At 61.8% G+C, this 26,797-nt stretch overlaps 2 protein-coding genes across 2 annotated transcripts in view; one reads left to right on the top strand and one right to left on the bottom strand.

Moving 5' to 3' along the window:
• Positions 1 to 26,797, top strand: part of TMUB1 (transmembrane and ubiquitin like domain containing 1) — a 70,377-nt gene that overhangs the window by 8,592 nt on the left and 34,988 nt on the right. The gene's annotated exons all lie outside the window — the stretch shown is intronic.
• Positions 960 to 18,650, bottom strand: SLC4A2 (solute carrier family 4 member 2). The gene is made up of 22 exons (XM_056857788.1): positions 18,588 to 18,650; positions 15,783 to 15,957; positions 15,186 to 15,457; positions 14,988 to 15,112; positions 14,265 to 14,491; positions 10,321 to 10,457; positions 9,451 to 9,631; positions 9,134 to 9,269; positions 8,699 to 8,882; positions 8,248 to 8,362; positions 7,910 to 8,094; positions 7,594 to 7,819; positions 6,923 to 7,135; positions 5,116 to 5,264; positions 4,433 to 4,627; positions 4,034 to 4,264; positions 3,351 to 3,440; positions 2,952 to 3,118; positions 2,515 to 2,768; positions 1,593 to 1,762; positions 1,186 to 1,359; positions 960 to 1,057 (listed from the first exon to the last, which is right to left on the bottom strand). Exons 1-22 carry the CDS (start codon positions 18,648 to 18,650, stop codon positions 977 to 979), a joined length of 3,750 nt encoding a protein of 1,249 aa, XP_056713766.1. The 3' UTR covers positions 960 to 976.

The following is a 26,797-nucleotide window of genomic DNA, read 5'->3' as shown; positions in this document are numbered from 1 at the left end:
AGGTAAGCGGGGTTTTCCCTCCTTTGTCGAGGGAAGGCGCCTCCGGGGAAGGATGCCGGAAGCCTCGGTGGGTGGGCCCGTGGGCCCGGCCCTGTCCTGGAGGGGGGACCCCACGCCCTTCCTTCGTCTTGAGCTGGGTGTGGTGGATCTGGCCCCAGCCCTCGGCAGCGCCACTCGTGTGAGGAGTGTGACTGCCGGCCTCTGTCCTCTCGTCCAACGCAGCTGCCCTACATGGACCTGGAGAGGGTGAGCGGCGTGGAGGGGGCCAAGCAGTACCTGTGCCAGAAGCTGAGGCTCCTGCCGGTCCAGGCATGACCCTGCGGAGGCGGCTGCTCCTGTGGGAAAGGCAGCGTCCCGCCCCCCCCTCACCCCAGAGGGGTGGCCGGTCGGCCGGCAGAAACTCTGAGGCAGTAGAGCGTGTGGGGAGGCACCTGTCTCCTGCCCCTTCCTCAGCCAGAAGGACTGGCGCGTTTCGTGGGGCTGCCTTGTGAGGCCGGAACAGGTCGAGGGGAGAGAAGGAGGTGTGCAATAAAATGGAAGTGGAGAAAATCAACGCCGGCTTTCTTTGTTTTATTAGCAAGGCGCTTCTCCTGGGCTGCTCAAGGCCAGCCCTGGGGCTTGCAAAGGCAACCCCTCCCCCGGGGCATATAACCCCCCACCAGTTTATAACAACACTGTTTATTGGTTTTAAATTAATCTCTTAAATAAAATCATAGTATGTAGGGAGCCCCTAATTGTCAACTTGGAAGAGGCAGGCGTGGACACCTCCCTCCCCCCGGCCCCACAGCTGGTGCAAGAAAGCAAAGGGGTGGCCCTGTTCCCCCCTCCCCCGTGGCTGCAGAGGAATGGGGGGTGATCCCTGGCTGCAGACTTGATGAGGGCCTGTTTCCCCCCCAGCTGAAAGAGTGAAGAAGGCACAGAGGTGCTCCCCCCCCCCCAAGTCCAGCTCTTCTTCCGTGGCCCCTCCTCCTCCTCCTCACACCGGCATGGGCATCTCATTGTATTCATCCACGCCTTCTCTCTCGTCCAGTATTGGCTCCGCCTCATCTGCATCCAGCTGGCCAGGAGAGAAAGGACTTAGTGGGGGGGGGGGCACTGCTGTGCCTCCACCCTGGCCCCCACAGGGTTTTGGCTCAGCCGGTTGCAACTGGTGCTCCTCCCCCCCACCCGGCAAACACTACTTACACATTTCATTTCTCGCTCTGTGAAGATGCGGCTGAGCAGGCACATGCGCAGGGGCACCGTGAGGATGAGGATGAAGGGGAAGGCCAGGGAGGCCACTGTGGACATGACGGCCCACAGCACCGCTAAGCACGCCAGCTGCAGGCCCGTGAAGAGGTGCATCCGCAGCGTCCGCACCTGTGCAGGCAGAGGGAGTAGCTGTGGGCCCGCTCTTGGCCCCTTCCCTTCGGCAGCCCCGGGGGTGGGGACACCACCACCCCCATTCTGAACAGGAGGCACACACACGGCTTCTCCCCTGCTCAGTAGCCCCACACCCCTGGGCCCACGGCGTGAAGACCAGCTGTGCCCCCACCCCCAGCCTGGTTCCCTGCCTGCAGCAGAGGGCCCACAGTCCCTCCCCCAGCTCTGACCTTCTTGACGTAGGGCATGTCAGGGTGGTGCTTGGGGGGCATGAGCAGTAAGTGGAGGCGCTCGTAGAACTGGATCCCGTTCAGGGAGGTGACGCCCATGTAGAGGAAGATCCCAAAGAGCACGGCCAGCGGGATCTTGCGCAGCAGGTCCCCGATCACAATGGACAAGCCTGAGGCAGAGGCAGTATCTGCTCAGAAGTGCTGGAGGTGTGTGGTTCTCCCCACCCCCCTCGGCCCGGAGCAAGAAACAGTGGCTTCTCAGGAAGGCCGAACAGGCCCTGGAGTACTTTTCCCGAGGCTCCCCTTGGGGTGGACTCTGCACCCCTGCTCTGTCCACTGCACCACCTGGAAGAATCTGCTGTGTGTGTGTGGGGAGGGGGTTCTGGCTGGCCTCTGGCTCCCTTAGCCAGGGAGATGGGAGAGGAATCGTAGAGTTGGGAGGGGCCACACGGGCCATCTAGCCCAGCCCCCTGCTTAATGCAGGATCAGCCTAGAGCATCCCAGACAAGTGCTTGTCCAGCCTCTGCTTGAAGTCTGCCAGTGAGGGGGAGCTCACCACCTCCCTAGGCAGCCCATTCCACTGTCCAACAACTCTCACTAAAAAAATGTTTTCCTAATATCCAGCTGGTACCTTTCCACCCATAATTTAAACTCATTATCGCGAGTCCTATCCTCTGCTGTCAACAGGAACAGCTCCCTGCCCTCCTCTAAGGCACAGCCTTTCAAATACTTCAAGACATCAATCCTGTCATCGTCCCCTCCACCTCCTCCAGGTAGAACATTCCCAACTCCCTCAGCTTTTCCTGGTTGGGCTTTGTCTCCAGGAGAGTTCAGATGTGCCAGAGGTAGTGGCCACCTGTGGGCAGAGCCAGCCATGCCCTGTGGCAAGGGTGAACGGGCAGGCCGAGGCCTGGGAACTCACCCACGAGAATGGCCACCAGCAGGCCCGTGACGCGCTGCTCCTTCACCTCCTGGATCTTGGGCTTGTCCCCGGGGGCCACGGACTTGCTCATGACGGTCAGGGCGTTGGCGTGAGTGACGGACCGCACCGTGGCTGCTGCCAGCCAGGGAAGCCCAAAGAGGGCGCAGAACCCCCCCATGGCCACGATCAGCAGGAGGTCCAGGTGGAAGCCGGAGCCCTTCTGCAACTTGCGCTCCTTCTTGCTGATGATCAGCCTGGGGGCGGGAGGTGGAAGTGGGGAAGGTGAGGGCCTGGAGGGCTACGTCTGACTCCGCCAAACACCCGGCCTCCATGGCTGCTTGCAAAAAGACTCGCCGGGGGTGGGGGCGGGACCAGTAACCCCATCTGCCGGAGCCCTCGGGTGGGGCTAGCGCCGCCTTCCCACCTGCTTCACTCACGTGGTGATCTGGGTCTCCATGAAAATGAGGATGAAGACCAGGACCGCGGGGAGGGCGCTGGCGACCATCATCCAGATGGGAAAGGGGTCCTTCCCCCCGAGGGGGTTGATCACCCAGCTCCGCTGTTCGGGGTCTGTGACGGAGAAGCCGCGGGGCACCGAAAGCTTCTGCATGGGGGACCAGACGGGCAGCAGCTGAGCGGCCATGCCAGGGGACTGGGGGAGGGGGCACCCAAAGCTGTTTGCTTTGCATTTCTCCTCCCCCGTTGGCGTACCGAGAGCGGAATGTAGGCTAGTCCTCCCTTGTGGTGTTCAGGGAGAGTCTTTTGGTCCCCTCTCATTCCATGAACTACCACGTTGCAGAGGCCAAGCTAGAAGGAGAATGCCCCCCACCACCAACCTGTGTGTACGTGTCCTGGATGCTGTAGTCCACCAAGACCATGATGAGGATGGCAATCGGGACCCCAAAGTCGCCAATCACCCGGCGAACCTGTCCAGAGACACCTTCTCAGCCACAGAGACCTGCTTGCCTCTTCCTTGTCCCTCAAGGACATGCCAGGAGATCTGAGCCCTCACCCCACCTGGTCTAATGCACAAAACCTCTGAGGGTGTGCAGAGTACCCCTGCCCTGGCCACACCACCACAGAGACAGCCTGCAGCAATAAGCCTCTAGGGCAGGAGCCCCCAACCTTTCTGAGCCTGGGGGCGGCACCTTCGGAATTCTGAGACGGGGCAGTGGGCGCAACCACAAAATGGCTGCCGTGGTAGGCGGAGCCAACTGCACAATGCCTGTGAAGGGGGAGGGTCACTCTTCAACATTTCAGTCAGAAAACGTCTGTTTAATGAAATGTCTTTTAAAATGGAGCTACTGCTTGAAAGCACGTTCTTGTACGCGCACGACTTCCCTTCAGTCGTACAGCGACGACCTGTGTGCTGCGCTGGCAGCAACTGCTGAAGCGACTTTACAAAATCTGCCCAGCCGACCAGATTCCCAGTGGCCAAACAGCAGCCCTGTTTTGCACAAGCCCCACTTGGGGGACCCCTCCTCTACAGCCCACCTCCCTGAAACCCTGGTTCACCCACCCGTCCCGGGAAGAAGCGGCTGTTCTTGAACTTGCGCAGGAAGAAAGCAATGAAGAAGGTGCCGGCCATGAGGACGAGGGAGAGCAGCGCCGTGTTGGGTTGCCCGGTCACTTGGGAGGCGGCTCGGCTGGCGGTCACGTTCCCCACGACCACGGGGCTGTCCTCCTCCTGGCCTCCTGCCTCGGTGCTGTTGGCCTTGCTGCAGCCGTGGAGGGGGTGTTCTTGGAAGATCTGTCCCAAACAAAGAGCCAGCAGAGTTTCCCAAAGGGAAACTGCCAGGAAGTCCCTCACCCCACCCCAGGAAGCAGAAATAGCCATGGACTTCACCACTGCCCAAAGCTGCTCTTGGCACTTCCCGAGCCCCCCCCCCCGCCTTCTCTCCTGCCCCTCTCCTGTCACCTTGATCAACTTGGAAAAGGTTTCGTAGATGAAGATGAGGGAGATGAGGAAGGCAAAGATCTCCTGGGTGAAGCGGGAGACGAAGCGCACCAGGAAGCTGCCCTCGGAGGCCACCATGACCAGCACGATGAGGATGAGCCAGAAGCCGATCCAGACGCGGCCCACTAGGTAGTCCAAGTGGTGCGAGCTGCAGAACTGGGGGCAGACAGGCAGACAGCCATGGCTTGCCCAGGGCCAGCGCCCCCTCCCCTTCAGGGTGGGCTCGTTGTGGGGGCTGCCCCGGAACCAAAGTCCCCCATTCTCTCCTCTACCACTCTGCCTTGGTGAGCTATGAAGCGCCGCCATTTTATTGCCAAAAGAGGAAGCTGCATCCCATCAAGTCAGGTCGGTGGTCCATCTCTTTCAGTCATGTGGCGGAGTGGGGAATTAAACCCAGTGCTCCAGATTGGGGTCCACCCCTCTGGACCACCATACCACGTTGGCTTTTGAGTCTGGGGTGCCGTGGGTGCACAGCGCATGGTGCTTTCAAACCACTGGCTGTGCTCCCCCAATCCTTATCTGCCAGGTGGAGACTCACCAACTCCTCCCCCCTCCATGTCCCTGACACCCCAGGTGGAAGCTTCTGGGCCCTTGGAAACCCCAAGGGATGACAGGCCATGTGAGGCGGTGACCCCCAAACTCACTGTGAAAAAGGCCTCCTCAAACACGAGCAGGGGCCCCGAGAAGCCGATGATGAGGAGGGGCTGAGCCCCCAGCAAGCAGAAGAGGATGCCCTGCACAGAGGTGGAGATGATCAGCTCCGAGACCCCGATCAGCCCCTGGGTCTTCTCGCCTGCGTGGTGGTGGTGGGGGGGACAGAATGAGGAGCTGCACATCTGTGTTGCCCACTGCGTGGTCAGAGCAAAGCAGGATCTCCCTGGACATGTATGGAGGAGGAGATGCCCAGACCTGTCCTGTCTCCTAAGCCAAGGAAGCCTTCCTGGAGCCGGCCGGGGCCTTGAGCCAGCGCTTGGTGGGAGCCGGCACCTGTTCTGGCCCCTGCCGCCCACACAGCAGCACCATCTCTTAGGAAATCTACTAGTACAAATGGTTACTATTCATGAGGCATCCCTATCCTCTCCAGGAACAGAGGAGCATGCCTATCTTGGGTGCTGTGGAGCACAGGCAGGATGGTGCTGCTGCAGTCGTCTTGTCTGTGGGCTTCCTGGAGGCCCCTGGTTGGCCACTGTGTTGAACAGACTGCTGGACTTGATGGGCCTGGGTCTGATCCAGCCGGGCTTTTCTTATGTTCTCATGTTCTTATGAAGTCCTTTTTCCTTCCCTTTCATACTGCATCGTTCGTTGGATGGGTGACACTGTCTAAAGTTCACTGTTCTCTCAGTGAGAAATCCAGCTTATCGGATGCATGGCAGTGTTTTTATGCTTTGATTTTATTCTTTAATTATTTAACTCTGTTTATTGCTTTGTTTATTGTAAGTACTATATTGTTGCTTATTGTACTGCTTTTAGAATTTTGTAATTGTGGAATCATAGAGTTGGAAGGGGCCATACAGGCCATATCTAGTCCAACCCCCTGCTCAATGCAGGATCAGCCTTAGAGCATCCCTGAAAAGTGCTTGTCCAGCTTCAGCTTGAAGACTGCCAGAGAGGGGGAGCTCCCCCACCTCCCTAGGCAGATGATTCCACCGTCGAGCAACTCTTACTGTAAACAAATTTTTCCTAATATCCAACCGGTACCTTTCCACCTGCAATTTAAACCCATTCTTGCGAGTCCTGTCCTCTGCATCTCAACAAGAAAGGCAGACCATAAAGGGAGGGAGCCACCATCTACACAGGCAGCCAATTTCTGAATCCATGTGCAGGGGTGGGGGAGGCCCTCCAGGGCAACCGCTGTGGTGAAAAGGATGCCAGACTAGATCCCCCCCCCCTCAGGTCTGACCCAGCCGGGCTCTTATGTTAAGTAAATAAAGACATCTGCTTGGAGGGCAGAGAGAGATGGGGGGGGGGGACTTCCAGCTCCAACTCCTGCCCTAGGCCTGGCCTGGAGTGGGGTGTTCAGTCTAGTTCCTTGGCCGCTGTTCTGTTTTTGTGGCTTGGTTGTAAACCTAACTTATTGTTTATGGAAACGGGCCGTTCTGGTTCCCGCTGGCGTGGCTCGTGGCCCCTATCCCAGCCTCGGCCTTTCCAAAAAAGTTATGGAAAGACCATGTGCTGACTTGGGGGTGGGGCAGGCATAGCTGAGCCAAAGCTCCCCTGAGCCCGGCCTCGGCTGGGGAGGGCGGGGTTGTAAGATGAAATAATAAAAATAAATTTTAAAAAATCTTTGCCTTGTATCCTTTTAGTGCAGTTTGGTTTTGATTTTATTGTATGGCTGTGATGCTCCTCTCCTTTGAGATAAGCCGCTTTGGACAATATTCCTTTGGAGAAGCTGCTGTGTACAACTCCTCAAAAAGCCACGAGCTCGTGTCCCGAATCCTCCGGTGCGCTTACCCAGCAGCCCTCCGAAGGTGATGGCCGGGGAGAGTGCAGCAAAGTAGATGAAGATCATGGCAGCCAGGCATTGCGGGTCCAGGGCGTCCCGGAAGTCGCTCAGGTACTTGGGGTAGCGGCGCCGGACGTCCCGGATGAGGCCCCCAAAGGGGCGGCCTGTGCGCCGGAGAGGGTCGTCCTCTTCCTCCTCCACCACCTTCAGCTTCAGCAGCGCTAAGCAGGTGGATAACTGTCAGTGGGGTGGGGGGCCACTGGGGTCCTACCAGCCCCTCCCAGAGGTAGAGGACAAGTGCCAGAGCTCAACCCTCCTCCCACCCCAGGACAGATCTCCTCTGACTCCACACTGAGCAGCGCTTCAGTCGAGCCCCGCGAAACTCAGACAAGTGCCCGAGGGGACATGCAATGAACCCTCTGGGTCAGAGTCCCCCCCTGCGTCGCCCACAAGCAGGAGACAAAGGGAGGAAAGGTTCTCCCATCAATTGCCCTCACAAAATGCAGGCAGTTGTGAACCCTCTCCCACCCAATGTCTCAGGCCCCCCCACAGCTCATCAGCCTGTGGGGCGGGCAGGCAGGGGGAAGGATGAGGCACGGGGGCAGACCCTCCCCCACCCCTGCTCAGGCAAGGGCAGATGTGTGTCAATCCAGAGCTGAGAGTCACCCCCCTCTCCCACCTTTCTCCTCTGGGGACTTGGGCTCTGCAGGCAGCCCGAGGAGCCAACGCCGCTCCTGCTCCTCCCTCCGCCGCAGCATCTCGCGCTGGAAGTGGGCCACGCTCCGGAGGAGCTCCTCGCCCTGCACCTCGGAAGGTGGCAGGACCACACTGCAGTCCAGGAACTCGTTGATGGCGTTGAGGAGGTCATGCCGGTCGTCAGCCAGATAAGCAGCCTCGTGAAATTGCTGAGGGCACAGGGGCAGGCTGAAGAGATGGGCCCGGGCCCACGCTGCGGGTGGGGGGCAGGGGCACCGCGGGGGCCAGGTGGGGCTTACCTTGTCAGACATGAGGGTGGAGATGGAGCGGCCGATCTCATGGTAGTCCATGTTGGTGCTGCTGGGGCCCAGCAGCACAAAGAGGAAACGCACCGGGATGGGCACCTCCAGCACGGCGTCCAGCTGCGCGGCCTCCTGCAGCCGCACAAACGCCATGGTCGGCTGGTCCAGGAACTCCACACAACCTGCGAGGGAGCAGGAGGCGTGCGCCTGAGAGAGGCCGGCCCCCAGCACTCTCCCACATGACCAGGAAGCTCCGGGGTCCCCTCGCCTCACACAGCCTGGGATGGCGCGCGGGCACCCCCCGCCCCAACAGCCACGCCCTCGCGGCCCCTTACCCACAAGCACCACAGTGGCCTCAGCATTGTCCGGGATCTTCTCCAGCAGCTTCAGCTCATGCTTCGACTTGGACCTGGTGATGCTGCCCGGGTGCGTGGGGGACAAGACCTCCCTCTGTGTGGAATGACGTGGGTGTGAGGACCCCAGAAGGCGATAGGACCTCTTGGCGGGTAAATGTCCTTCTACCCGCCCCACATTCACCCGGCAAAGCCCTCTCACCCACACCCCACTCCCAGGCTGAGTGAGCTCCTCGGCTGCCCCCGTTCTGCTGCTCGTGGACATGATGGCTCCATGGACGGCTACCTCTCCCCGCCCCACATGTCCAGGCACAACCTTTCTGAAGCCGGCGTCTCTCCCTCCTCTTGGCTGCCAATGGCGTCAGCCGCACACTGGCTTGGAAGAGAGGCGAGGCACGGGCCCGGAAGGTGTGTGGGGAAGGGGGGTTCTCACCTCCCTGTCGATGTCCACCCGGGTCTCGTGTTCTCCAGAGTGGCCCCCTATGAGGGGGTCAGTGACCGCTGGCTCAGGGCCCTCTCCCACGTGGTTGGCACTGTGATGGTGGCCCAGCAGCGAGCCCAGGGAGCCGGCTGAGATGTTGCGGGGAAAGGAGAATTCCTTCTCATCCGAGGGATGGCTGCAAGAAAAGCTCCGAGTCTGTCCGTGCCCCAAGTGAGCGGAAAGGGGCTGCCTCCCCCTACCGGAGCTGGGTGGATGGCCAATGGCTGTTTCCTCTCATCCTCTGCCTACTGCCAGGCCCTGCGTGAGGACGGAGGGTGGCCGGTCACCCCTCTGCTGTCCTGGTGTTCTGTGGCTGAGGAGATCTGTGGCCGCCTCCGAACCCCAAGGAGGACAGAGGGCTGCGTGGCCCACCCCAGTGAGTCTCACCTGTGCTTGAGAAGCAGGGCTCGAAGCACGTTGGCACGATCCTCAGCGCGGATCTGGTCGGAAATGATCATCTGCTCCACCACCTGGTGCGCCACCCCCGGCAGCGTCTTCTGGTCCAGGTCGAGAAGGACAGCTCCTGGAAGGAGGAGGAGGAAGAGAAGCAGCCATAGCCCTGCCATCTGCCTCTGGGAGGGGTGGGGGAGTCCTCGCTGCACCCTGCATCAGCACCAGGATGCCCCCCCCCCGGCCTGCTGTCCCCAGGAGAAAAGGAACGACTGCCTTCTGAGGGCCTCCGCCTCGTGCCCCCTTCCTCTTACCATGCGACAGGGTTCTGCGCAGCTCCAGCAAGCTGCGGAAGGAGAGCGAGGCCACGTGCGGCTTGCCCCAGCGGTCCGTCTCCTCCTCCACATCCTCCTCAAACTTGATCCAGCGCGCCGTCTCCTTCCACTGCATCTCTTGGTTCTTGTCCACAATCAGCTCGTTCAGCTCCACGAACACCTGTGCCAGAGATCAGCCAGCTTGGACCCTGGTGCGCGTGCGTGTGCAGGGACACTCCCTAGAAGAGCCCCCTGGAGCCCTGGATGGAGGAGAAAGCCCCCCCATAGCCCTCCCCTCAGGTGGCCCCCAGTGCATGTCCTCTTCCTCTAATCTCCCTTCATTGGCTGGAGGGGGGGAAGGCAGAAAGCTGATAGACCAAACTGCTCCCCAGTAGTCAAGCGGCAGGGAGATCCTAAGCCCCTAGTCTTTGTGGGGGGTGTTACTCACCAGCACAACCTGTAAGGCAAATCCTGGCCTCTCCCAAAAACATGGCCATTGGTCAGACCTTTCTTGAGAGTAGACACATCCTCACCCACCTCCCTGTACAGCATGTGGATGCATCCCCCCCACGGACACATCCTCCCCCCCTGCAAAGCATGGAGGGGCACCCTTCCTTGACCGGCCGGAAGCCCCACCAGCACAATAAATGAGACTGCAACATCCTCCCAGGGCGGGGCTGGTCCCTCTAGCCCATTATCCTGTCCCTACTGCTGAGCAGCTCATGTTTCTAGGAAGTCCGCCCGCCAGCCCACCTGCCATGGGTGCACCTGCCTTCCCCCACTGGCAGCCCCCCGGCAGCTGGTACACAAAGGTACACTGCCTCTGAACGTAGAGGCCTTGCTCCCCCCGCCCCCAATGCGGTCACTCGCCTCATGGGGCTTCCGGTCATGCTTGCGCTGCCGTGCGCTGGGCTCTTTGTGGTCCTTGCCCAGGTGCACCACCTGCCCCTTGGTGCTCTTCCGGAACAGGTGCCTCCGCACTCCAGGGACGTCCTCAAACCGGTGGCCTGCAGCAACGGGGCAGAGAGTCGTGTGCGTTTGGGGGGGAGGGGCCTGGCTTTGCTATGGAGATGCCCTTGGAGGCACGTACTTCCAGTGTGGGACTGTTTGTCTCACCCCCCCCCCCACTGAACATCTCCATATCTGGGCCAGGTCCTGGGTTCAAGAGACTGGGGTTGGTTCTTTGGGTGAGAGAACAGGGGTAAGAGCATCTCCCACTCACACGGAGGAATTATCAGCCTCCTTTTCTTCAGTGAGGATCGTTGGGATAAAGCAGAGTACAAACGGCAGCTGAGAGAGAGGGCCGAGAGCCCCCCAGGGCCCTCCTCCCCACAGTTATGGGATGGGGGAGACTTGTCATAACCAGGGTTTGTGCAAAAAGGATCTTGGGGTCTTAGTAGACCAAACACTGAACATGAGTCAGCAGTGTGATGCAGTAGCTAAAAAGGCAAATGTGGTCTCGGGCTGCATCAACAGAAGTATGGTGTCCAGATCACGCAAAGTGATGATATCACTTTGCTCTGGTTAGACCTCACCTAGAGTACTGTGTTCAGTTTTGGGCACCGCAATTTAAGAAAGATGTCGACAAGCTGGAATGTGTCCAGAGGGCAACAGAGATGGTGAGGGGTCTGGAGACTGAGTCGTATGAGTAACGGTTGAAGGAGCTGGGTATGTTTAGCCTGAAGAGGAGAAATGATAACCATCTTCAAGTACTTGAAGGGCTGTCATATAGAGGATGGGGCCGAGTTGTTTTCTGTTGCCTCAGAAGGGCGGACCAGAACCAATGGGTTGAAATTAAATTAAAAGAGTTTCCATCTAGACATTAGGAAGAACTTCCTGACAGAGCGGTTCCTCACTGGAACAGGCTTCCTCAAAAGGTGGTGGGCTCTCCTTTGGAGGTTTTTTAGCAGAGGCTTGATGGCCTTCTGTCAGCAATGCTGATTCTGTGACCTTGGGCAGATCGGGATAGGGAGGGCAGGAAGGGTTGTGTCAGTGCTTGGCTCTTGTGGCCCTTTCTTGGAAGGCCAGGGTAATACTGATCGCCGCTTTGGGGTCAGGAAGCAATTTCCCCCCAGGCCAGATTGGCCAGAGATCCTGGATGACTTCTTCTGCCCTCCCCCCTTGTACAACTGGCACAATTCAGGTGCCCTGGGAAGGCTTCCTGCCACACTGTGGCACAGCATAATAATAATAGCAATAGCAGCAGCAGTAGTAATAATAATAGTAATAGTAAAAATGCATGTTATTTGTACCCCACCCTCCACCGGCAAAGTCGTGCTCAATACGGCTAACATCATATGAATAAAATAAATACCAATACAATGTAATACAAAAACGATCTAAGAACGTTCCTAAACAAACAATTCCTTCCTGGTGACATCTGAAACTCCTGAGGAAGGATGCTGCTTCCAGGTGGCCTCCTATCAGTGCCCACTACTCAATATCAGCCTGGTGGGGGAGGAAGAGAGGATGGAATGACAAGGAACACCACAAAAGAAAGGGAAGGGATGGAAAAGGAAGGCTAGGGAAAGGATCATAGGAAACGGGGCCGGGAGGGGGAGGAAAAAGGAGGGAGGGAGGGAAGAGGGGCCGGCCCTTCCTGTGCTCCCCTCGCTGTCCTCAACCATAAGGCTGGCGGAGCATCTCTGTCTTACAGGCCCTGCAGAAATGATTTAAATCCCACAGGGTCTGAGTCTCATCAGCCAGAAAGGCCCACCAGGCTGGGACCAGGGCCGGAAAAGCCCTGGCTCTGGTTGAGGACAGCCAGACGGTTGTAGGGCCAGGGATCTCCAGTAAGTTTTCCCCAGCTGAGCATGATGCTCTCTGAGGGGGTGTATTGGAAGAGGCGGTCCCGCAGATACAATGGTCCCAAACCATTTAGGGCTTTAAAGGTTAATACCAACACCTTGAGCCTTGATCCGGTACTCCACCTGGAGCCAGAGTAGCTGGCGGAGCACCGGCTGTGTATGGGCTCTAAAGGGGACCTGTCAGGACCCTCGCCGCTGCATTCTGGACCAGTTGGGAGTTTCTGGATCAGTCCCAAGGGCAGCCCTGGGTAGAGCGAGTTACAGTAGTCTAACCTGAAGGTGACCATTGCATGGATCACAGTGGCTAGGTCAATACGGGACAGGTAAGGGGTCCAGCTGCCGGGCCTGATGGAGATGGAAAAATGCCTTCTTGGCCCTATGCCTGACCTGGGCCTCCAACAAAAGGGAGGCCTCCCAAGATCACTCCCAGACTCTTGACAGAAGGAGCCGGTACCAGCTGAGCTCTATCAAGAGTAGGAAGCTGAGCCCCCTGACCCGACCCGCCCTGGACCAGCCGCACGACCTCCGTCTTAGACAGGTCCCGTTTCAGTCGGCTCTGCTTCAACCACTTCACCGCAGCACATGGCTGGATTTTCTAGGACAGCGGCCGGCCGGCCATCAGCAGAGACAGCCAAGTGCCATCTGCATACTGATGGCAACCCAGCCCAAACCTCCGGACTAGCTGGCGAGGGGGGGGGCATATAGATGTTAAAAGAGCATAGTGGAGGGGATTGACCCCTGCAAGGCCCAGCGCAGTAAAACCTTCTCCCCGACAGCCATCCTCTGTCTCGGGCCTTTTGGAGAAATGAGATCAGCCTTTACAAGACTGTCCCACGTAATCCAACGCCGGAAAGGCGGTGGGCCAACAACTCACCGTCGATCGTGTCAAACGCTGCTGAGAGATTGGCCAACCCCAGCAGTGTGGCCCGCCCTGATCCAGCTGTCTACAGAGGTCATCAGTGAGAGTGACCAGCACGGTCTCCATCCCACGGCCAGGCCAGAAGCCCAGTTGAAATGGGCCCAGAGCCGACGTGCCCTCCAGGAAGGCCTGTAGCTGTTCTGCTGCCACTCTCTCAGCTACCTTGCCCAGGAACGGTAAGTCTGACCCCGGGTGGTAGTTGGCAGGATCAAAAGGACCCAGTGATGGTTTCCTCACGAGCGGCTTCCCCACCGCCCCATATGGTGCCAGCCTGGCTTCCTGTGTGCAAGGTGGGGGCAGTGCTCTCGGTCTCACTTCCCATAGGGCAGAAGAAAGGACCCTTCTAGCTTTGCCCACCAGCTGGCACTGTAGGTGTCAAGGCATTGAGGTCTAATTCGACCACCTGCCCTGAGTCTGAAGGAGAAAGGCGGGCTTTCAAGGCAGCACAGCCAGAAGGACCCTCCTCAGAGGCGCCCTCATTCCCTGCGAGGTGCAGCTGGGGCTGCTGCTGCCCGTCTGTCACCTGCTGCTTATTATTTCTCTCGATTTCGTGCCACAGCTGACACCGCTTGGGGAGCTCCACGTGGGCAAACCGTATGCGCCATTGCCATGGCTATGGGAAGGCAGAGAGGGAGCTTCCATGGCCCAGTGCAGTCAACCCTCTCTTTGAAAGGCAATGACTGTCCCTATCTCTGCCTGCTTCTCACCCCATCCTTCCCAGGGGGCTTCTCTCCCACCCCATCCCACCCCCGGGAACACAGCAAGCTTTACTGCAGACAAGCCCTGCCAGGGAACTTGGTTCTCCTATTGAAGGAGTGCTGAACAAATTAATGGTGCTATTTATCACCTGCCTTCCTCCCTGGGACTTCCTGAGGCGAAGGACCCAGTGGGAGCGGTGGACAAACCCACCACAGTATTCACATCTGATCCTGTCAGCACTTTGGAGGGGGGGGGGGATGCCATCTTTGGGGAAGTCCAACTCCACCCTGGCGAGAGTTTGGGCTGCAGCATCCAGCCAGGGAAGTCCAGCGCCTGAGAAAGTATTGGGGGGGCAGGCGCTCCCCTCCCCACTTCGCGCCCACACTCACTCTTCATGTAGTCCAGGTCAGCCGAGGCCAGGGTCTGGGCCTCCGACTCGTCCGTGGGCACCTTCTGGTAGCGAGCCTGCTCCACGCCAGTCATGCTGCCAATGCACCTGCGCTCGTTCAGGTTATAGCTTCGGTGCCCGGGCTGAGACTTGCACAAGAGGCGCCCTGGAGAGCCCCCCTCCGCCATGCTGGGCCCCTCCATGCCGCTGCGCTCCTCCCGCTCCGAGCTGCGAGAGAGAGAGACCCCCCCACCACATCAGGGCGGGCAGCCCTCTCCTCCCCTGGCACCCCCCCTGCCTCCGGTAGTGTGTGGGGACCTTGCCAAAGGGTGTCAGATTTCAGCTGGGGTGGGGGACTCCAAGGACCCTCACCACAGATTCCAGCAGCAGGATGAGCTTCACCTGAGCCAGGCTCCAAAGCTGGAAGGGAGTCCGGGAAAGCAATCAGCCCCCCCCCCCCCAGTGCCCAAATAATCCGGACTTGAATAAGATGTCCCACCCTTTGCAAGAAGCCCTTCCACTGCTGAGGGAGCTGGAGGCTCTCCACTAGAGGCTGGCTCAGTAACGACCCTCCCCCCCCCACACACACACAACACTCCTCCTGGCCTCAGGGAGTTGCCTCCCCCCCTCGGAGGTTGTCTGGATCCCAAAACCACCAGCAAGGCCTGCTGGACAGCAACCCCTCCCCCCCAGCATTTGCCACCCATGCCCCCGCCCTGCTCACCTGCCCATCTTTGCCCTCCTGGCAGTGGGGGAGCCCCCCGGGTGACTAGGGGAGCGCAGGGGCAAGGTTGGGGTGGCGGGCCCCTCTGTCTGGCGGTCTGCGGCATCCTCCTCCTGCAGGAAGAACTGAAGGGGGAGGGGGTCAGCCCCGGAGAGGAAGCGGACCCCTCCCTGCCCCCGCCCACCTCCCGGGCCCCACCTGCACGCCTGGGCTCTCCTCCGGCAGCGGCGCCTGTTGCTCCGCCTGGGGGTCGCTGGCCGCCTCCTCCCCTTCCTCCTCCTCCTCCTCCTCCTCCTCCTCCTCGTCGTCCTCGGCCTCTTCTTCGATGGTGGGCGTCTCCCCCGGCGGCAGGGAGGCTCTGCGCTGCGGCGGCTTCTTGCCCTTCTTGGTCACCCCCTTTTTCCGCCGGGCATCGGCGGGCAGGTGAGCGGAGAGCGGGTGGTGGATGTGGTGGGAGGACTGGCGGTGATCTGGAGGAGGGAGGGGGGCTTAGTGGGACTCCGGGGCGGGGCGGGGGCTCTTCCCACCGCGATCTGCCAGGGGCCTCCCAGAAGCCCCCAAGCAGGACAGGACAGAGGCCCAGCTTCTGCCTGGCGCCTTCAGGCTCACTGCTTCCGCACAGGGAGGTTCTACCCAGGGACACTTGCCCAGCAGAATTAACCCCCCCCCCCCAATTCTCTGCCTTCATCCTCGGGGTCTGTTGAGCGCCTTTCTCTCACCCCCCCCCGTCTGGGACCCTGCACCCGCCCCCCCCGCCGGCTCTCCTCCCGTCCAGCCTTCGTCCCCCCCCCTCACATTCAAAGTCCTCCTCGCTGTAGCTGCGGCCGGCCTCCTCGACGGGGCGCGAGTGCGAGTCCTGCAGGATGTGCTCGAAGCGCTCCACGCGCAGCGCCTGGCTCAGGTCCTCCTCCTCCTCGTCCTCCCGCTCGCCGAAGGGGGGCGACGCCGGGCCCGGCCCCTCCTGCGCCGGCTGCAAGGGAAGCGCCGCGGCCCTCAGCGGCCGGGGAGGGGGGCCCCCCCGCCCCGCGCCGCGTCCCACCTGAGCCATGCCCCAGCCGCCGCCGCCCGCCTGCCCGCCCGCCCGCCTGCCCGCCGGCGCGCCTTTATGGGCTCGGGCTGGGGGCGGCTCCTGCCCCGCGGCGCCACTCCAAATATTGACGGACCCGCCGCCGCCCCTCGCGCCGCCCGGCACCGGCCCCGATTAGCCGCCCGGCCCGGCCCGGCCCGGAGGGCGCTCAAGGTGGTGCGCGGCCCCCCCGCGCAGAGGGCAGCCGGCGCCAAGGGCAGGGCGGGGCGGGGCGGGGGAGGAGGGGAGGCCCCGGCCTCTGAGCCGGTGCAGAGCGCGCGCCAGGCCCCCCCCCCGCGCGGCCTGGGCAGCCTGCGAGGGGTGCCCCTCTCCCCTCCCTTCCCCCGGGGCCAGCAGGGGAGGGGGCGTTCCGGAACAGACGCCCGCCAAGGTGCCCGGCAGCCCTCCCCCAAACACATTTCAGCCTTTGGCGGCTTCCAGGACGGGGGGGGGGACGACTTGCCCCCCTGCCCCCTCTCGGCTTCCTGCTTGCCTCTCTCTGCCCAGGCCCCAAGGAGGAGAAAGCCCTCCTCGGCCAGGCGGCGCTTACCTGGGCACCAAGCAAGAAGTCCATGGGGGCAGAAAGGAGGCGGGGGAGGGGGACTGGACGGGAAGGGGGGGCACAGCCAGGCAGAGTCGCCTCCGCCGAGGGGCTTCTTCCTGGATCACGTGGCGGCCGGCTGGCCGTTACCTCCGTGACGGCAGGACCGGCCAATTGCAGGGGGCATCAGGGAGCCACGTAAAGGGTTAATCATTAACACACACACCCCCACTGGCCGGCGCCTCCAGCCCCAGGGAAGGTGCCCACGAGCCAGGCTCTGGAGCCCTGCAAGGGCCCACCCCCCACTCGGACTCGGCAGCAGAGGGCCTGCCTGAGGGCTGGGTCGGGCCAAGCCTTGCAGCAGGTGAGGGGGGGGGATCAGGGCCCAGAGGCAGCCCCCCCTCCCAAACAGCAACCGGAAGCCCCAGTTCTTCGCTGGCAACTCTTCTCCACGGCGGAGACGCCCGTAGGTGCCGTGCTGACACCCCGTGGCTCTCTCTGTTCAGGCTGTCTCCATGCAGGCTTGCCTTCAACTCAGAGCTAAGATCCCTTGATGGGGCTCCCGTGGAGGAGGAGGAGGGAGCTGCCACACTGGCCCCCAGCAAGAACGGGCAGGAGTCATCTCCCCCCTCCCAAGGAGGGTAATTCCCAAGAAGACAGGTGGTGTCAGCATCCACCTGTGCTCAGAGGCACTCTTGGGCCCCAGGGTGGTTTCCAGCAGAGGAACACCGGAAACTGGCCCAAAGGAAGGTCAGACTGCAGCCAGCCTCCGAGGAAGCAGAATGGCTTGAAGTGCACTGATGCAGCTGCCGGGGCTGCTTTTGGTCCCAGCACATGTCCCCGCTCCCCTGCAAGCAAGGGGCACGTTCCTGCCACTCTATGCTCAGGTGTGGGAACTACATATCCCAGCATGCATTATTCCCTTGAACTCCCAGCAGGGACCCTCCTGCCCCTTCGTTAGTGATATCACAAGCACAGACTCAACTGGCAGAGCCTTCTTAAGTTCCTTTATTTCAGCATGGGCGGGGGGGGGGGAGGGAAATACAAACAACACAGAACTAGAACTGAAAATAAAACAGCCGAGATTGTGACGCCCTCGTAGGAAGCTGTGGGGCAGCCTCCTTGGGGACCCTGTGTGCCATTCTGGCCCCTGTGCCCCAAAAGGGACATCGCAGAGCTGGGAGAGGCACCAAAGAAAAAGGCTGGAGAGGCGGGGGCTTTTCAGCGGCGAAGAGCGAGGGCTGTGTGGGGTGGAGCGGAGCGAGAAAGGGAACCTTTTCTCCCTCTCCCCAAATACTCGACCCTGAGGCTGACGGGCAGCAGAGTCAGGAGGGAATTCCCTACCAGAGGGTGCCCTGATGGCCATGGGAACAGGTGGCTTTAAAGGAGACTTCGACAGATTCATGGAGGAGGAGGAGGAGGAGGAGAGGTCAATCAGGGGCTCTCAGCCATGGTGACTGATGAAGGGGAACCTCCACCTTCAGAGGCAGTCAACCTCTGATTCCCGGTGCCAGAAGGCAGGATTGGGGAAGGCTTCTATGCCTTGCTGTTGGCCCATGAGAGGAACCGGTTGTCCAGGGTTTGAGGCGAGATGCTGGACTAGATGGACCCTCACTGGTCTGACCCAGCGGGGCTCTTCTGATGTCCTTAATTATTGAAGGCCCAGAAGGAAGAGCGCCCCCCTCCCCTGGAGCTTGTCCCAGCACTAATTCCTTCATCCCACCCCAAGAGGACCCCACCCATGAAAGACCACATTTGGAACAGACCCCCACGGCCAGCTAGGCCAGCCCTTGGCTGCTGTAGGGGCCACAAACGTCCACCCCGGGGCAGAGTTTGGAGGGGGCAGGCAGCCAGTTCACCTCAAGCACCACGCAGCAGCCTCTGCCCTTGACTGAGCAAATGGGGGGGGGGCTGAGAGACCTCTTTGGCTTCGGGCAGGTCCCCCCACCGCACCTCTGATTCTAGCAATGCTCCTGCCAGCCATGCTACTCACCCCCTTGAAGGCCGTGGAAATGATGTGGTGGCGCTCAGAGGAGGAGACCTGGGAGCGGCTCATGACGGACGGCAGGCGTGAGGGCCGGACCCCTCCTCAGCCTTTCTCTTTCTCGCTGGGCCTCAGAGGGTGGAGTGGGGGCAGCATCACCTGGAGCCAGGCACAGAGCAGAGGCGGCAAGCCGTCAGTGCCTGTGGGGGGTGGGGGCTCTGGAGGCAGGGAAGGAGCTGCCCAGGGGAGAGCTGGCCTTGGGCCACTTGTGGGACTTCTTTATCATGCCCCCCCCCAAACAAATGGCCACTGGCCTGGGCACCCCACAAGGGCCTGGTCCTGCGGGTGCTTCCTATGCCCTCCCCACCTTGGGCAATCCGCTTCCTGGCTCCACACCCACCCGTAGGAGAAAGCATTTTTCTCCCCATGTGCAGCCAGTGGGGAGGGGGGAACAGAGCAGACCCAGGAAAGGATGCCCCCCCGTGGTCAGTCAAGGGGGGGAGAGGTCCCTCCACAGCACTTCCCCATGCCAAGGCCCCCACTCCAGATGCCAGAGACAGCCAGGAACGAAAGTGGGCCGGGGGGCTGGCAGAAGAGCTGGCCAGGGAGGACTGCCTGCTGGCCCCTTCCCACGAAAGGAGCCCTTGGCCAGACCCCACAGGCCCACCTGCCAAGCCCTCGTGTCCAGCCAGGGAGGGGCACAAATGCAGCGCTCTTCCCCCCCCCCCAAACCTGACTGCTCCCCAGGCAGGAACAGAACAAAGGGGGTGGGGAGGGGTGTGGGGAGTCAGGCATTGGCTCTGTCCGAGCCTCTGACCTGGCACTGTCCTGTCTAGCCTAGCGGGGGGGGGGAGCAGGAGAAGGGCACGCTGTCAGGAGTGGGCCAGAGGCTGCCCAGGATGTGACAGCAAAGTGGGTGAGATGGGCCTGCCCCCCTTGCAGCCTCCAAGCTTGGAACAAAAAACATCTGGGGGCTGAGGACAGGCTGGGGGCTGCCCTCTCCCAAGTACTGCTAGGGTGTGAGAAAGTAAAGGTTTAAGCTGACACCTCCCCATAAAAGACATAGCAACTGCTCGGGGAGGGAGCTGCCTCTGCCAGGACTAACCCTAATACACACACACACACACACCCGCCCCCGCGAGAGGAGCTTAGAAACACAGAACGTAGAAGTACAGAGCTGGGAGGGACCTCCAAGGCCATCTAGTCCAACCTCCTGCACAATGCAGGGACTTCACAACTACCCACCCTCCCAGCGACCCCATCCTCCTCGCCCAGAGGATGGCGAATAAAACCCTCCGGGATCCCTGGCCAATCTGGCCTGGAGGGAAATTCCTTCCTGACCCCAAAGTAGCGCTCGATGGGCATTGCCCTGGGCACGCAAGGAAAGGCCCCGAGAGGCCGGCCCGGACGCGACCCTGCCTGCCCCTCCCGCCGGGCACAGAGCCAGCCTTGCTGACGGGGGGCCATCCGGCCCCTGCTGGAGAGGGCCCCCCTCCTCCCGAGGAAGCCCGCTCCCACAGCCACGAAGGTCTCCCTCGCCTTTAGCCGACAACTCCGGCAAGGGAAGGGCAGAGAAATCTCCCCTCCCGCCGACCGGCCGGCCGGCCGGCCGTCCAGCCGCGGCGCCCCGCGGGGCTCCGGGCGAGGCCGCGTTGCTCTTGGCGGCGCTCACGGCCAGCCGGCGCCCGAGAGCCACGGGAGCCCCCCGGGGGGGGGGTGGCGGCTGGGAAGAGCGCGCCCTCGGGGCACGTGCAGAGGCCCCCCTCCGGCCGGGCCCCGCTCACCTCGCCGCCTCCAGCCGCTGCCTGCCCGCCGGGCCGCCCCCGCCTTTATCGGGCCCCGCCGGCAAAGAGGAAGCCCGGCCGTGACTCGCCAGCACCAGGCGGCTCTGCCTCACCCGGCCCCCGCCGCCACCACCCCCCCCCCGCGAGCTGGCGGGCGCGCTCACACGCCCCGGGCCTACCTCGCCGGGCTGTTGCACGAGAAGGCGCTCGCCCGCCGGGTTTTGGGGGGTGCTCCGTCCACAGCCAGGAAGGACGCCCCCGCCCGGGAAGAGGGAGACGGGCATCCCTGCGCCCCCCCTTCTGTCGCGCTGCCAAGGGAGGGGCAGGAAGCCCCGGGCGGCCGGCGGGGGGGGGGGGCGGCGGGCGAGTCACCCCCCTGTGAATCAGCAGGGCCCGGAAAGGCGGCAGACCCGCCCCCTCCCCCCATGCCCGTGCCCCCGGCAGACGCAGGCGGCACCGCCAGCGAGGCAGGGGCAAGGGGGGGGCAACGGGGCGCCCCTCCCTCCCCACTCTCAGGTGGATCAGCACTTCACTGTATAGACCAGCAAGCAACCCCAAGGCACCCCCCCAGCCCATCCCTCTGGCACAGCCCCGGCAGGAAGAAAAGGGTTCTCCCCCCACCCACCCCCAAACACAGGCATGTGCCCCTCTGCTCTGACTCGGTTATGCAAGAAAGGGGAGGCAATGGTGGGGGAGGAGAAAGATATGCTCCCACCCCCCCACCCCAGCCTGGCACCTGCAAGATGCTGGCAAGCGCCAAGATACCTCAGGCAGGGGGCCAGGACTGATTACTGCGGAGGCAAGAGCAGGCAGCCCCCTCCCGTCTCTGTGCCAGGGGAGGGGACCATGGGTGCCAGAAACGCCCACCCTTGCCCTCGGGAATGCACCCCCCGGAGAATTCCAGGTGTTTTGTGCGTCTCCCCCCCCCCCTTCTCCAGGTCCAGCAACACAGGTCACCTACCTCCCTGGCGAACTGGCCAGCCAGGCCTCTCCTCTCCACCACCCCGCCCCCCCAGGGATGTTCTCTGCCTCCAGCCAGGTCCAACTGCCCGGTCCGGAAGGCCGTGCTGCTGTTCTGGTTCGGGCTCCACGGGGGGGGGGGGCTGCCCACAGTTCTGCCAAGCCAGAACTTCCACATTCCAGGCGCCAATTAAGCTGACCGGCCTGCCAGCATTCCCACGGGAGCCCAAATGCTCCCCACGGAGTCCTCGCCCCACATTCCGGCCCAGGAGCAGGAATGGGCCTCTCCTGCCCGGCTTGCCCACACAGCCCCAGCCCAGGCACAGAACAGGGGCTCCAACCCCACTGGGGCCGGGCCGCTTCCTCCTGGCCTACCTCACAGGGCTGGCAAGACACCTTGCCCAGTAACAAACCACTTGCGTGAAAATGACCCCCAGCCAGCACTTTCCCCCTGGAAGGCTGGAGCACCCCACAGCACGCACCCAGGGCCTGGCCATCCTCATGGGCTGGCCCCCTCTGCAATGCCTGCCTCCATTTTATCCTCACATCAACCCTGTGAGGTAGGTGAGGCTGAGACTGTCCCAAGGTCGCCCAGCAGGCTTCCATGGCAGAGTGGGGATTTGAACCCGGGTTGCCCCAGTCCCAGTCCAACACTGAAAGCACCATATCACACCGCCTCTCACCATAACTGGTGGAACTCCCTGCAGCAGGATGTGGTCTGGCCACCAGTTCAGCTGGCTTCAAAAAGACTGGACCCATTCTTGAAGGAGCAAGGACTGAATGGACCCTCCTCCCCAAGTGCCAGTGCTGGGGAATTTGGGTCTCCGCCCCTCGGCCTTTTGGGCACATCCAATTGCCCCACACACACACACAAGAGGAGCATTCTCTATATGGACCCCCCCCCCTCCGTGTGGGCTGACAGGGTTGCTCCACAGGCCTGAGACACCCTCCCCTGACTCTCCCCACCGCCCACTACCCAGCACTGCAGCCACTGCCACATGCACGTGCCAGCCCCCCTCGAGTTTGGCAGGTGAGCGGCAAGCACCGTGCCCAGGGGCCAGGGGCCCAGCGGCGACAGCAGCCCCGAGCGAGCTTCCCCAGGGAGAGGGTCCTGCTGCTGCCTCAGCCGCAAGGGGGCAAGGAGGGGCTTTCTACAGGGGGCCCCTCGCGGTGCATCTACTCAAGGGGGGTCAGAGCCTCCCCCGGCACAGTGACAACTCTGCGCAGGGATCCGAGCCCCCTCCCCCCCGCCACCAGCTTTTGATCTGTGTGGGCGGCCTCGGAGGCCAGAGACCCAGCAGCCGTGGGGTCCTTCCTGCCCCCCTACCCTGCCACCAGGTGAGGCAACCTGCACCGGCCACGGGGGAACCTGAGCGCATACCCCCTTTCCCCGCCCAGCACATGGCTCTGTGAATCTGGGCTCGGGCATTTGCAAGGAGCGCAAGCTGTCCTGCAGGGCCTGGCCAGAGCTTGGGGGGGGGCAATTGAGCTCCAGCACCTATTGCAAGTGCCAGGCTTTGTCCATAGGGCAGGAACAGGAAGAATCGTCGTAGGACTTGGAGTAGAGGCAGAAAACGTGCCCGCTTAGGCTGGAAGAGGCACCCCGTCCCACAATCTGGCCCCAGACCCACCCCCCCCCATGAATAAGCAGATTCCTTTACTTAATCCAGCCTGCCATGCGGGGAGGGGGGGGGAGGATTAGAGAGTCATAAACACACTTCAGATTGTTCTGGGGAAAGCCGGGCTGAGAAGAAGGTAGGAGCCCAGTTCTCACGGGCGGAGAGACGGGGGTCTCGGGGAGGGGCTACTGCACCTCCCGCCAGCCCAGCAAACTGGAAGTTAAAGGGCAGTCAGGGAAAACAGAAAGTTACAGCAAACCCCCCCCCCCATGTGGTCTCACTTGGCCTGAGCTCCCCCCCACACACACTAGGCTGGAATGCAAACAAAGGAACTTTGGGGCGAAAGTCCCTGACTGCATGCAGAGTCTGCCACTGCCCAGCAGGTGTAAAAACATTCCTCTGAGCATGTGCAAAGTGCCTGTCCCCATACACCATACAAGGTGGCTGGGAACAGGAAAAAGGGCTTCCAGACACAGACCCAAGCCATAGGCTGCCAGTGGGGGCTCAGTTCAGAGCCCGCCCCCCCCCAACACAAACATACAAATGCTGCTCAGTTCAAGGACTAAAACCAGACACTCCTTTGCTCGTTCTTGCCAGTCAAGGGCAGAGGGCTTAAGCTTGCCCACACTCTGACCCCCACCCCCCCCACAATAAGCACCTGACACTTCACGAGGGGAGGGGCAGCACATCAAACTCCATCACGTGGACACGGGCAGCGTGATACTGAGGTGGCTTCAGAGACCTACGAATGGGGGGAGGGGCTAGCAATCAGAGCAGGGGTGGGAGAGACCCGGTCTCTGTCACAGGGACAATAATCGCGTGGGGGGGGGCAGGCAGCGTTTGCAGACCCCCTCAGGCAAAGGCATCGTCTTAGGAAGGTCCAGAAGCCCCATGCTCTGATCCGGTAGAAATGGAACCCTTATCGCTTTGACGAGCACCCCGCCTCCTGTATCCCGCCCCTTCCTCTAAAAAGCCCTGGACGACATATTTGGCTCTTCCTCCTCCATGACATCCTCCTAACACCCCTGTGAGGTAGGCCACACGAAAGCGACTGAGCCACGGTTGTCACCCAGTGAGCTTCCTGACCGAGCCGGGATTTGGAGAGGGCTCTCCCAAGTGCTGCTTGACACTCTGACCACTACACCCCGCTGCTTTGCCCTGCTGGGAGGAAAGAGCCCTTTGCACACCCTCTGCACAGGCGCCTGGCCTCTCCCGGGTCCCTCCCGCAACCCCGACCTACCTTGCCAGGCCCGAAGCAGCAGCCCTCTGCTCCGCGCAGGGCGCTCCGTCCCAGGCCGATGCTCTCCGGCCTTGGCCAGGGGCCGTTTGGAAGCCAGGAGAGGGGCCGTGCCACTCCCCCACCCCAGACAAAAGCCCTTTGTCAGAGGAGACGCACAGCGGGGCCACCCTCCTCCTCCTCCCCCCACCTGCATTAATTGCAGGCTGCCAGTGCTGCGGGGGGGGGGGGGCAATGTCACATTCCAGGGGCCAGCCCCGGCTGGCCCGCCTGATCCAGCTAAGGCGATTATGGGGCAAAGTCACCACAGGCCCACTTGCCCCTCGGACCACGCTGGCCTCTGCTCAGCCCCCACCCCCAGAACATCAGGGGGTGGGGGTGGGACAGGCCAAGAGCAAGCGCACCAGCGACCTCCTCCTTGCCAGTACTGCCGCCGCCGCCAGGCCCAAATCCCCTCTCCTCTGGTGCTTCCAACACATTCCTCCCTGTTTGGCAGCCGGCAGGGACTGGAGGCAGTGGGGCAGCTCCCCTACCCCTGGGTGCCCCCAACTCCGGGGTGCCCCTCTCTTTTCATAAACCACTCTGGGGAAGGAAGGGCCTGAGCCCTTTGGCTTTTTAGAAAGAGGCTTCCCAGGGAGGGAGTCCTGCTGCTCTCGACACCTGTCCCACTGGGATCACCCCATACCCACCCAAAGCATCGCTCGGGCCCTCAGACCACCCTCATCCCAGTGCTGCAGGACAAAGCACCCCCCCCCAAAGTACCAGGCCACACCTCTCCCGACACCTATCACTCAAGCAGTCCAAATCGGGCCCCACGTGACAGGTAGGGTGGTGTAGCGGGCAGAGTGGTGGCCTGGCAGCCTGGCACACCCTGGGTCAACACACCACGTCCCCCATGGAAGCATCCTTGGTCACCTGGGGCCCATCCCACACTCAGCCTAGCCTACCTCAAAATGTTGTAGTATGAAAACGGAGGAGGGGAGAACTTTCAACACTGCTCTGAGTCCTGGCTGGGGAGAAGTGTGGGGTATCGAGAAGCAGATGCAAATGCAACAGTCTCAGCCAGTCCCCCCCCCCCGCAGCTGACCCGGAGCGGCCCCAGCAGCAGGCCAGGCCCCGCGGTGGCTTCCACTCACTCTCCAGCCAACAGGCAGAAACGTTTCCTCCAGGAGGGTCCCTGCAGTGCCACCCACACCTGCTCTACCCACGGGCGGGCAGGCGGCTCTCCACTCTGCACCCGGTTTTCAGGTCCTGGTAGCTGCCCGGGAGTCGGAGGCGGCCGGCAGATCTCCGCAGCCACAAGGGGCAGAGACCTGTTCTTACAGCAAAAACCGAGCCCCGGCCTGGGGGGGGGAAACTGACCCTCGCCACAGGGATCAAATCCTGCGCTCACCTCCTGCAGTCCAGTGCAGCAGCTCTGGCCAAGCTCTGCTGTCACCAGCTCGGCCGTGCTGCTGGCCGGGGCCGCGGGGGGGGGGGAGGCTTGTGGCCAGAGGGGAGGGGCCTGGAGTAGGCTGCCTTTTCCCCTGGCCCAGCCACACAGCAGGCACCACGAACTGGTGGGCTGGATAAGTCAGCTGCAGCAGAGGGGGGCGCACCTGGCCACCTTCTCAGCCCCCCCCCCACAAAAGAGCTCAGGGCAGCATCCAGGACACCGACACACACATGTAGACCCTCTGAGGCTACCAGGCAGGGTCTCCAGGACCCCTAACCACTCCCCCACACTGCCTCTCACACGGCTCCTTGGGTGGGGTGGGGACCTGTGGCCTCAGGCTCAGCCCCCCACCTGTGAAGGGGGAAGCACAGAAATCAATCCCACCCTCAGCGGAGCGGGCAGAAGTGAGAACCACAGCCCCCTCCTCAAACTTACCCTGGCTGGGCATGTCTCCTACCAAAGCACCCCCACTGCCTCCCCCGGTCCTCCCGGGGGCAAGACCCCCCCCCAGGGTTTCTCCAAAGTGCGCAAGCCGAGGCCAGCAGAGCCCCACCCCGCCCACTCTGTTAAAAATAGCTCTCCCCCCTTCCTCCTCCACCGAGTGCCCTGAGGATGACTCACGGGCGTCCCGTGGCTCGTGAGAGGGAGGGAGGGCCCTGCTCAGAAACCACCGCCAGCCTAGGGCCCCGGGGGGACCCCCCCCCCATGCCCTTCAGGAGGAGGGGTCGGTTGGAAGGAGGCCAAAGGTGCTCCCAGCAGGGCATCTCCTGGGCTTTGGGCGAAAGAGCAGGAAAGCCGATGCCCAAAGCCTCCTCCTCTGGCTGTACCTGTCCAGAGGGAAAGGCGAGGCACTCTGTGCAGGCTCAGAGACACTCCTGCGCTTTCCTCGTTATCATTCTGAGCAGGATTGACCAGGCGCTTTTCCAGAGTGTTCCAAGCTCTCCATGTTTTTGTCAGAGAATTTTGCAAGAACCCTGGAAGGTAGGCCATTTTATAAATGGGGCAAGGGGGCCGGAGTGTGGAAAGAAGACTGTCGATCAGACAACTGGGGTTGTGCTCACAGCCGCTCCTTTGGCTCAATCCTGGCCTTGAAAACAGAGTCAGAATGGGGGGAGGGGAGCAGCAAAGATGGCGGGACCCCCCTGCAGGAAGCCAGGACCAGGCTGGAGCAGAGCAGGTGGGAC

This window comes from Euleptes europaea, chromosome 11 (assembly GCF_029931775.1).
Source record: "Euleptes europaea isolate rEulEur1 chromosome 11, rEulEur1.hap1, whole genome shotgun sequence".
NCBI lineage: Eukaryota > Metazoa > Chordata > Lepidosauria > Squamata > Sphaerodactylidae > Euleptes > Euleptes europaea.
This window is presented reverse-complemented; position numbering and strand designations above follow the sequence as displayed.